Source organism: Dendropsophus ebraccatus, chromosome 2 (assembly GCF_027789765.1).
Source record: "Dendropsophus ebraccatus isolate aDenEbr1 chromosome 2, aDenEbr1.pat, whole genome shotgun sequence".
Lineage (NCBI taxonomy): Eukaryota > Metazoa > Chordata > Amphibia > Anura > Hylidae > Dendropsophus > Dendropsophus ebraccatus.
In genome coordinates this window covers 204,705,817-204,717,252 of record NC_091455.1, presented here as the reverse complement: position 1 = coordinate 204,717,252, position 11,436 = coordinate 204,705,817, and the positions used below count along the sequence as shown (strand labels likewise).

General features: G+C 43.0%; 1 protein-coding gene across 3 annotated transcripts; it reads right to left on the bottom strand.

Annotated features, from left to right (window-relative positions):
* Positions 1 to 541: 541 nt before the first annotated feature.
* On the bottom strand, positions 542 to 5,491 carry LOC138783920 (zinc finger protein 660-like). 3 transcript variants are annotated; one of them, XM_069959239.1, is made up of 3 exons: positions 5,389 to 5,491; positions 3,390 to 3,449; positions 542 to 2,567 (listed from the first exon to the last, which is right to left on the bottom strand). In XM_069959239.1, exon 3 carries the CDS (start codon positions 2,518 to 2,520, stop codon positions 1,387 to 1,389), a length of 1,134 nt encoding a protein of 377 aa, XP_069815340.1. In that variant the 5' UTR covers positions 2,521 to 2,567; positions 3,390 to 3,449; positions 5,389 to 5,491; the 3' UTR covers positions 542 to 1,386. The 3 variants fall into 3 exon arrangements, with proteins under 3 accessions (XP_069815340.1, XP_069815341.1, XP_069815343.1); XM_069959240.1 differs by lacking the exon at positions 5,389 to 5,491 and adding an exon at positions 5,217 to 5,382; XM_069959242.1 differs by lacking the exon at positions 3,390 to 3,449 and having other exon boundaries at positions 5,389 to 5,475.
* Positions 5,492 to 11,436: the final 5,945 nt, after the last annotated feature.

The window sequence follows — 11,436 nt, the reverse complement described above, 5'->3', positions numbered from 1 at the left end:
GACTGAACAACTATTATCTATCACAAGTGTTAGGATCGAAAGAAAAAGTCCAGTCCAACCACCTTGTATGGCTGCTAAATGGTTTTCATATGACTATAGGGAGGGGAGACAGGATGCTTATGTACATGGAGAGCACAGGAAACACAGCCGTCAGACATGCGTTTATATGTACAGAGAGGGACTGGGAGACACACACGAGGTGTGGGCAAGTCAGAAGAGACTACTTTCGGCTGAATGAGTTTAAGAACGATAGCCAACAGCTGAGCTCTCATGTAGGGGGGAGGTTTGGGAGACTTTGCCGACAAATGTCATTGTGCGTTTAAAGAATCTGCAAAGGCCGCTGTTGCTCCATGTGTATTGTCGGATCAGGAGAGCAAGCAGTCAGCTGAACAAGCTCTGCTACGCGAAAAAGAGAAAATCAGGAGTCAGCGCCATTCGTGCGACAGCCATCCTACGCACAGCTATGAGCTTTAGATTCCTTTCATATAGGTTGAGGTCAGGTGCAAAAAACAAAAAACAAAACAAAGAGAAGACAAAAGAATTGTAAAAAAAAACAACTAGAGTAACTTTATTGTAGAGCCTTTAACACATACCCAGCAGTGTCTTTAACGTTTTGCAGAATACAGATCAAATGGAGATTTGTTAAAAGCTGAATGGACAGAACGAACGTCATCTAATTATCGGGTATGGACTGAAATGGCTTTTTTTGTGTGTTTTTTTTATGTCCCCCTCCTGAATATAAAAGAAAAAGGAATCTCTTCCACCCCTGGGATATTAAGTAACTAGATCAACACTAAATGCTACTAGCGTAAAACTCCGGTAGAGGCGGCAATCAGCGCCGGGTGTCAAGTCCTGCTGCAGAATGTAAGAAAGAAATGGAGGCAACAGTGGTAGTGAGCAGTGGTGCGATGAGCTGAGAGGATGATGAACACGTTGGGTTTGTAGAAAGAATATCAAAGATTAGTATCACAAGTACATGCTGCTGCTTTAGCCAATGCTATTCCATACTGCAGCACTTGGTAAATGTCCACTTTGTTCCTTCCCAAGATTCAGTTTTTTGGATTCTGATTTGTATCAAGAGAAGTAACCCCCCCGCCCACCCACCTATAATCTACTACTATCTACATCAGGGGAAGTCCAGTATGATCACCACTTGGCATGCAGCTATCTCCAAGACCCCCGCTGTATCTTCCAAGTTCCTTCCTGCTGATGTTCTCTCCTGTGACTATATACACGAGTAACTTAATTCACAACATTCACTGTGTGCGACGTCCCGGTCATCAGAAGGACATGGTGATAATACAGGTAAGAAAAGAAAACTTTTGGATACTGCCAATGAAGTTCATCAGTTACAAGACTTGAAACTTAAAACCAGTATTAAAGAAATCAATTGAAGGGTTTTGGCCTCTCCGCATTCTGCATGTTGTGCACCCGGATGTGCGCCAACAACGTTTCCTCTTTGTTGAAGCTCCTCTCGCACTGGCTGCACGGGAAGGGTTTATCGGGGGCGTGAGTGGCCTGGTGGGTCACCAGCTGGGTTTTCAGGAAGAAGCTCTCGCTGCACTGGGTGCACTTGAAGGGTTTAGTGTCTGTGTGCACCCCCTCGTGAGTGATGAGCAGGGACTTGTCGTTGAAGCTCTTCTCGCAGTGCCGGCACTTGTAAGGCTTGGGTTTAAGGTGGCACTCTCCGTGAGCTTCCAGGCTGCTACGGTTGGGGAACCATTTGTTGCAATGGTTGCACTTCTGCGGCTTCTCCCCGGTGTGGGTTCTCTTGTGGGCGATGAGAAGAGTCTGGTCATTGAACTTCTTCTCGCACTGGTCACAGTGGTAAGGTTTCCCTTCTCGATGGATGTTGCTGTGAGCGGCTAGCAGAGCCGGCTTGGAGAAGCTCTCTTCGCACAACGGGCAGGGGTAGGCCAGTTTTCCAGTGTGGATTCTCTGATGGGCCTCCAGAATGGATTTATCTCTGAACCTTTTCTCGCAGAAGTTGCACTGATGAGGCTTCTCATCCAGGAGGAGGAGGGGGCTGCTGCTGCCACTGGAGTTGGAGCTCTCAGTCGGGGTTCTACTGGTCATTGGAATGGCAATTTCAATGCGATTAATGGCAGGTGCGATAGGTACCATAGGTGTGATAGGTGGTTGGTGCTGCCGGCGGTGAATTATCAGGTCAGACTTCGAGGTGAAGCGGGCGTTGCAGATATCACAGACATTGTTCTTCTCCATTCTGTGAATCTTGCGGTGGGTTTCCAGAGAGGCGCTGTGCTTGAAGCACTTCTCACACTCCGGGCAGTAATACTGTCTACGTCTTCTCAGGTTTCGTCCGTGGGTAGGGGGGGAATAGTCGCTATCTCCGTCGTCATCTTGAAGGTTTTCATCTTCCAGTTCCTCATCTAAAGGAACAAAATCCTCGTCAATTCGTGCCCTCTTTATCTGCCTTCTTTGCGGCTCTTCCTCCTCTTCCGGGTCCGGCTCGATGTAGACGTCAATGGTTTCCACATGGCTAGGACTGTCATCATCCATTTTCCGTGGACTTCAGACTTGCTTCCTGACAGCTGCTTCTATGTAGTCTGTCAAAAAGAAAAAAAAAGTTGGTATATTTAGAGGGGGGGCAGACTGCTACAGGCATTTTTTAAGGCTCCACATGTGCAATAGATTTAAAGCAACTCTGTACCCATAATCTGACCCCCCCCCCCCCCCCCCAAGCCACTACCTTCGGATAGCTGCTTTAAATCCAAGATCTGTTCTTGGGTCCGTTTGGCAGGGGATGCAGTTATTGTCCTAAAAACAACTTTTAATCCTGCAGCACTGTGTGTAACGGCCGGGGCTTACATTTGTATATGCATTAGGCTGGCACACCCTCTCCGTCCTTCCTCCCCACCCTTTTCATCATTAGTAATGATCCAGGAACATTTACTGCTGTTTGAGCTTTGCAGCCCATGTTCATTATGCACACAGGTGGGAATAGGAAGCAATCTGCCAGGAGCATTCCTAATGAAGAGGAGGGTGGGGAGGAAGGACAGAGAGGTTGTGCCAGCCTAATGCATACACAAATGTAAGCCCCGGCCATAAGAAACAGCGCTACAGGATTAAAAGTTGTTTTTATGACAATAACTGCATCCCCTGCCAAACGGACCCCAGGACAGATCTTGGATTAAAAGCAGCTAGGATTGCTTCACCTTCCAGCACATAATAGAAAACTACATTTATAGCTCCCCCTTTAAAGTCCTGTGAGCACAGACAGACACTGAGGAGCAGAGATGATACCAGGACACGGCTATACAATAATCTCCAGGATGCATCATTCACCATGGGACTTTATGTCTTAGTCCTCATTCACACCTGTAGTGCCGATTGCTTCTGATTCTATTGCTATACAATAATCTACTTACCAGGTAATCACAATCAATCAGAATGATTAATAGAGATCACAGCACCGAACAGGAAGCTACCTGCAGAAAGAAAGAAAACTCAGACCCTATGTGACAAAAATAGAAAACCACTGTTTGTGTCCGTGTAAAATCATGAACAATCTGACCTAGAACATCACTGTAACATACAATGTGAAATCTGCCAATGAAGAGAGACCATCTAATAACCCCCCTTCACTCATCGATATAGCCTATCAGTTATAAATGTTATACAAGGTAGATCTCTGTACTGGTGCCCCCTGCAGGCAACACACAACGGCCATGTAAATTCATGATGTCACTGCTGATGCTTCTCCATGGTGACACCTGACAGATCGCAAAAGCTAAAAGTACGTGCTGGATAAAATGCTACACTTATTCACTGAACACTAAGTCAAATGTGGAATATATCTATAAAATTAGAAAAGTGACTGAGTACATACATTACTGATCTTGTATTATACTGCAGAGCTGCACTCACTATTCTTCTTGTGGGGTCACTGTGTACATACATTACTGATCCTGAGTTACATCCTGTATTATACTGCAGAGCTGCCCTCACTATTCTGCTGGTGGGGTCACTGTGTACATACATTACTGATCCTGTACTGATCCTGAGTTTCATCCTGTATTATACTGCAGAGCTGCCCTCACTATTCTGCTGGTGGGGTCACTGTGTACATACATTACTGATCCTGAGTTTCATCCTGTATTATACCCCAGAGCTGCACTCACTATTCTGCTGGTGGGGTCACTATGTACATGCATTACATTACTTATTCTGTATTGATCCTAAGTTACATCCTATATTATACACCCGAGCGGCACTCACTATTCTATCCACTAATCAAATGCAGAATAGTGAGTACAGCTCTAGAGTATAATCCAGGATGTAACTCAGAATCAGTACAGAAGTAACGTATTTTATGAATACAGTGACCCCACCAGCAGAATAGTGACCGCAGCTCTGGAGTATAATACAGGATCTAATTGAGAATCAGTAAAGGATTATACTGCAGAGCTGCACTCACAATTCTGCTGGTGGGGTCACTGTATACATACATGACTGGTTCTGAGTTCTATCCTGAATTATACTCCAGAGCTGCACTCACTATTCTGTTGTTGGAAAGTGGACAGAAAAGTGAGTGCAGCTCTAGAGCATATTACAGGATGTAACTCAGGATCAGTAGAAGATAACTAATGTATGTATACAGTGACCCCACCAGCAGAATAGTGAGTGCAGCTCTGGAGTATAATACAGGATGAAACTCAGGATCAGTACAGGATCAGTAATGTAATGTATGTACACAGTGACCCCACCAGCAGAATAGTGAGTGCAGCTCTGGAGTAGATGTGTGGTACTGTATTACAGGTGCATATTTCTGCATCACCACCTGGGGGAGCTCTACCAATATTTAGAGAAGACACTTTTGAACCCATTTTGTGGGGGTCCCTGATCTACAATTACTATGATTGGGGGGGGTCACTATTTTTAGGGGGTATATACTGTAAAGTTACCCTCTGGGGTAAGGGGGCACCAGGGGGGGTTGTAGATTTCCCCACTTCATGCAGTCCCTCTATCCAGGTGCACGCTGGGAGACTTCCTGAGTATAGGGGGCTCCCCAGGGGGCACAGCAGGGGTCTCAGTACAGGGGCTGGAGGTGCACAGAGGGGATCTCCCAATACTCGCGGCCGCCTCACACATGGCCTTCCCGCCTCCCTCCCGCAGCCGCCAAATCCTCTGCGACCTCCATCTGCAGCCGCATCCCCCCAGCTCCATAGCGCCCCCCCACACCGCAGCCTCCTCACCACATCTCCCCGCCGCCCGCCACGGCCTGGCTCCTCGCTCTTTATGTGGGCGGACGCAGTGCCCGGGCTCGGAGCGCCCTGTACAGAGTGATATACCGCCCCGGCACAGCGGCGCTAGAGGCTGAGGAACAAGGACGCCGAGCGGCGGCAGCGGCTCCTCCCGATCACCCACCCGGCGGCAGCGACGTCCTCCGAACACCAGGGCGATGCAGATGAAGCGCCAAAGAGATCGGCGGCGAGAGAAAGGTCCCGGATGTGACGACACAGCACGGTCCCAGCGTCGTGACGTCACCGTATGCCCCGCCCTCCGCCGCTCTCTGTGTGAGGAGACTGAGGCGGCGGCCCCGGCCTGCACACAGGGGGGAGGGAAGAGTATCGCGATTATGATATCGTAAAAGTGATAGAAAACAGTGTGTAATGAAGTAACAGCCCCCAATATATTATAACGTCATAATACAACAGTTATCTCAACAATTATATCTATTATATCTGTTATAATAGTGTAGCAGACCCGTCATAGAAGGTTTGGTAGGTGAGGTGATGACACAATAGCGATGATATTCCTGGAGGTGTCAGTAATATGGAAAATTATTTTCGCTTTGCTAGATACGTGGTCCAAACAATGGAAACTGCAGTTCAATGTTTCCAAATGTAAAATAATGCACTTGGGGAGGAGGAATCCTCTATCCGAGTATTGTATCTACAGTACTGTGTTGGCAAAGACTTCAGAGGAGAAGGATTTAGGGGTAGGGAGCTCTGACAGCCTTAAAATGAGTCACCAGTGCAACCAGGCGGTAGGGAAAACATATTGTATGCTGGGGTATATATATATATATATATATATATATATATATATATATATATATATATATATATATATAATGGTATACTGGGCTGTATATATAATGGTATACTGGGCTGTATATATAATGGTATGCTGGGTTATATATATATAATGGTATACTGGGCTGTATATATAATGGTATGCTGGGTTGTATATATATAATGGTATAATGGGCTGTATATATAATGGTATGCTGGGCTGTATATATATAATGGTATACTGAGCTGTATATATATAATGGTATGCTGAGTTATATATATATATATATAATGGTATACTGGGCTGTATATATAATGGTATACTGGGCTGTATATATAATGGTATGCTGGGTTGTATATATATAATGGTATACTGGGCTGTATATATAATGGTATGCTGGGTTGTATATATATATAATGGTATAATGGGCTGTATATATAATGGTATGCTGGGTTATATATATATATAATGGTATACTGGGCTGTATATATAATGGTATGCTGGGTTGTATATATATAATGGTATAATGGGCTGTATATATAATGGTATGCTGGGCTGTATATATATATAATGGTATAATGGGCTGTATATATAATGGTATGCTGGGCTGTATATATATAATGGTATACTGAGCTGTATATATATAATGGTATGCTGAGTTATATATATATAATGGTATGCTGAGTTATATATATATAATGGTATGCTGGGCTGTATATATAATGGTATGCTGGGTTGTATATATATATAATGGTATAATGGGCTGTATATATAATGGTATACTGAGCTGTATATATATAATAGTATGCTGAGTTATATATATATAATGGTATGCTGAGCTGTATATATAATGGTATGCTGGGCTATATATATATATATATATATATATATAATGGTATAATGGGCTGTATATATAATGGTATAATGGGCTGTATATATAATGGTATCCTGGGCTGTATATATATATATAATGGTATACTGAGCTGTATATATATAATGGTATGCTGGGCTGTATATATATATATAATGGTATACTGAGCTGTATATATAATGGTATGCTGGGCTATATATATATATAATGGTATAATGGGCTGTATATATAATGGTATCCTGGGCTGTATATATATAATGGTATAATGGGCTGTATATATAATGTTATGCTGGGCTGTATATATATAATGGTATGCCGGGCTATATATATATATATATATATATATATATATATATATATATATATATACAGTGGTGCCTTGGATTACGAGCATAATTTGTTCCGGGACCATGTTTGTAATCCAAATCCACTCTTAAACTAAAGCAAATTTTTCCATAAGAAATCACCCCAAAAATTAGGATTTTATATTCTGAATAACATGTAAAACAAATGAAACAAACATTTATAAACAACTGAATATGTGATATTATAAGTTACTATGCAGTATAGCAATCAGCATGTGGAGTATAATGTATAGCAGGGGTCCCCAAACTACGGCCCGTGGGTTGCATGCGGCCCCCCGAGGCCTTTTATTCGGCCCCTACCGCACTTCCGGAAGGGACAACTCTTTCATTGGTGGTCAATGAGAAGACTGCTCTCACTGAGCACCAATAAAAGAGTTCCCCCTTCCGGATCACGCCAGCCCCTGCCCCACATCCACACTGCTGCCGACATCCCCGCCGAAGGGATCCCCCAGCAGGTACAGCGACGTCATCACTGCCCCTGCCGGAGGATCCCCCAGAGATCATGTCCAGGTTACATCCCAGGCGGGGGGGTTGGTGGTCCGTGCGGCGCGGAGGAGGCTGGCGGCAGGGCTGACATCTCACACTGCTCCGAGATCTGCGATGCTTTTACTTTTTTTTGGAAGGGGGGGGGGGGGGGGCGTTGTGGCATTTTGCACTAGGATTTGATTATAGTTTTTTTTTTTTTTTTTTTTTTAATAGTCCGGCCCTCCGACGGTCTTAGGGACAGTGAACTGGCCCCCTGTGTGAAAAGTTTGAGGACCCCTGATGTATAGTAACTGCACAACCCTGATAACACAGCAGCAGTTTGTAGATACAGGATGGAGCTCCAAATCCCCATAATACAGTAGCTTAGTACAACAGGCTAGAATAGAGAAACAGGGCTGCTCTCAGAGGTCTGTGTGGTCACATGACAGCAATGGAGAAGGGGTGTGTGCTCAGCATGGACCAATCAGGACTGATAGAGACTGCAGGGAGCATGAAGGAATGAGCAGGGCAGATGTGAGCACATCAATGCAGCACTCTCAGTCCGGCGAGAGAGGGGTTACAGCTATATAGAGATTACCTCCACAGTCGTGTCCCCTGATGTAAGCCCCAGCCTGCAGTGGATCTGCTATGATTTGGAAGGTGAGGGAGACTTCCTGGGTCAGAGTACAGTGTTGTAGACCACGCTATGGAGACTCTGCTCCTCCCCCACTCCCCCTCCCACCCAGTACAGGGAGCTCTTAATCCAAAACAATGCTATTAAACCAAGTCACAATTTTAAAAAAAACTGTGAGCTCTTAAACCAAAACGCTCTTAAACCAAGGTACCACTGTATATATATATATATATATATATATATATATATATATATATATATATATAATGGTATGCTGGGCTGTGTATATATATACATAATAATAATAAAAAATTTATTTGTATAGCGCCAACAGATTCCGCAGAGCTTTTTTTTTTTTTTTTTTATGCATACAGTACAGAGAGTACATAATACACAGTTAAATTCGAATAAATAAAAGCATCATAATAGATAAAAATAACATAAAATACAAAGTATAAACGAGACCTGCTCGTTGGAGCTTACAGACTATAATTTGGGTTGGCACCAGGCATAAGTGCTTTATTTGTCCATGGTCCAGCCATTGTATATATATACACAGCCCAGCATACCATTATATATATATATATATATATATATATATATATATATACAGCCCGGCATACCATTTTATATATATATATATATATATATATATATATATATATATATGTAGCCCGGCATACCATTATACATATACAGCCCCGCATAACATTATATATACAGCCTATTATACCATTAGATATATATACAGCCTAGCATATATATATATAATGGTATGCCAGGCTGTATATATATAATGGTATGCTGGGTTGTGTGTGTGTGTGTGTGTATATATATATATATATATATATATATATATATATATATATATATAAATAATGGTATTTGCTGGGCTGTATATATATATAATGGTATGCTGGGTAGGGATGGTCCAAACCTGCCGAGTTTCGGGTTCGTATGAACCCGAACGCTCGGCAGCAGATTCCCGCTCCGGTGGATACAGCGGGAGGAACGCCTGGAAAACTGGGATACAGCCTATGGCTATGGCTGTATCCCAGTTTTCCAGCAGGTCCTCCCGCTGGATCTGCCCACTCCACGGAGCGGGCAGACAGCGAGAATCATTACCGAGGGTTCGGGTTCGTACGAACCCGAACCGAATTTGGTTCGGACCATCCCTAATGCTGGGTTGTGTGTGTGTGTATATATATATATATATATATATATATATATAAATATATAGCAAATAGATAATCCACGGCACTCACGGGGTTAAAAGGTGAAAAAAGTAAGTGATTTATTGCAGCATTCCAAAACAAGACACGACGTTTCGGTAACCTCACGTTACCACACTTGAGGATGGTAACGTGAGGTTACCGAAACATCGTGTCTTGTTTTGGAATGCTGCAATAAATCACTTACTTTATTCACCGTTTAACCCCGTGAGTGCCGTGGATTATCTATTTGCTATTTGGGAACGATCTGTGGTCAGGATCCAGGACCGCTGGCAGCCGAATATTTTTGAGCAGTGCTGCTTAGATTTTCTGTTACATATATAAATATATATATATAATGGTATGCTGGGCTGCATATATATATATAATGGTAGGCTGGTGTGTATATACACATAATGGTATGCTGGGCTGTATATATATATATAAAGGAATGCTGGGCTATATATATAATATATATAATGGTATGCTGGGCTATATATATATATATATATATATATATATATATATATATATGTATGCTGGGCTGTATATATATATATATATATATATATATAATGGTATGTTGGTGTAAGGATAGGGAGGTAGGAACAAGACGAGACAGTGAGCCCTAAGCCTGAACCAACCCACTGTCCTTACCTATTTGCTTCAATCGGCCCTAGGCAGCCGTGGACAACCACGAAGACGTTCCCTATACTGAATAAGTGTAACACAGAACAAGTAAGACAGACAAACATAATATAGAGGAGTCAACAAGCCAAAACAGAACCAAATGGGCAACGCGGTACAAAACCCACGTACGTTCCTCTGGGCCAAAGCCTTTCCAGTAGACCAGGTACTGTATGGAACCCTGTACCCAGAGAGAATTTAGAATCTTTTCCACTTCATATTCCAACTGACCCTTGAGCAGCACCCTCACCAGTGGAGCAGGAGGACTAGATGGAGACACTGGAGAAACATACTTTTTGAGAACTGCTTTATGGAACATGTTATGGATCCGGAATAAAGCAGGCAATTATAATCTAAAGGTAACCGGATTAATGATTTCTATAATGGTATATGGACCAATATATTTGGGGGCTAGTTTGCCGGACTGCACCCTTAACCTTAGGTTCTTCGTAGAAAGCCAAACCTTTTCTCCTAACAAGTACTGATGGCCAGGTATGCGTCTTTTATTAGCATGTTTTTGGGTTTGTTCTTGGGCCCAAACTGTGCACAGTTTAGAAAATATGGCTTCAGCTGAAGGGTTAACTGACTCAACGGCATGAATAGAAGAATACCTTGGGTTAAAACCATAATTGCAGAAAAATAATGACATCTTTAGCGAGCGCTGCTCGTGATTGTTTAGTGCAAATTCTGCATATAAAGATATAAAGTCCCTCCATTTGTCTTGGGCATCAGCCACAAAACATCTCAGTAACTGTTCAAGAGATTTGTTAATCCTTTCCGTCTGCCTGTTCGTCTGCGGGTAAAAGGCAGATGAAAAGGACAAGGAGATACCCAATCGACCACAGAACTCTCTCGAGAACTTAGCAACAAATTAAACACCTCGATCAGACACAATATTTTCAGGAAGGGGAGGTAGGAACAAGACGAGACAGTGAGCCCTAAGCCTGAACCCACCCACTGTCCCTACCTACTTGCTTCACTCGGCACTAGGCGTTCCCTATACTGAATAAGTGTAACACAGAACAAGTAAGACAGACAAACACAATAAAGAGGAGTCAACAAGCCAAATCAGAGCCAAAGTGTCTATTTATCAAAAGCCATTTTTACAGCGAGTTACCTACGTCGTAGTTACATTCTGCCTTGGAGAACTTCCTAGAGAAAAAT

Coding starts and splice junctions, on each gene's coding strand:
- LOC138783920 (XM_069959239.1), bottom strand. CDS start 2,520: ATGGATGATGACAGTCCTAGCCATGTGGAAACCATTGACGTCTACATC.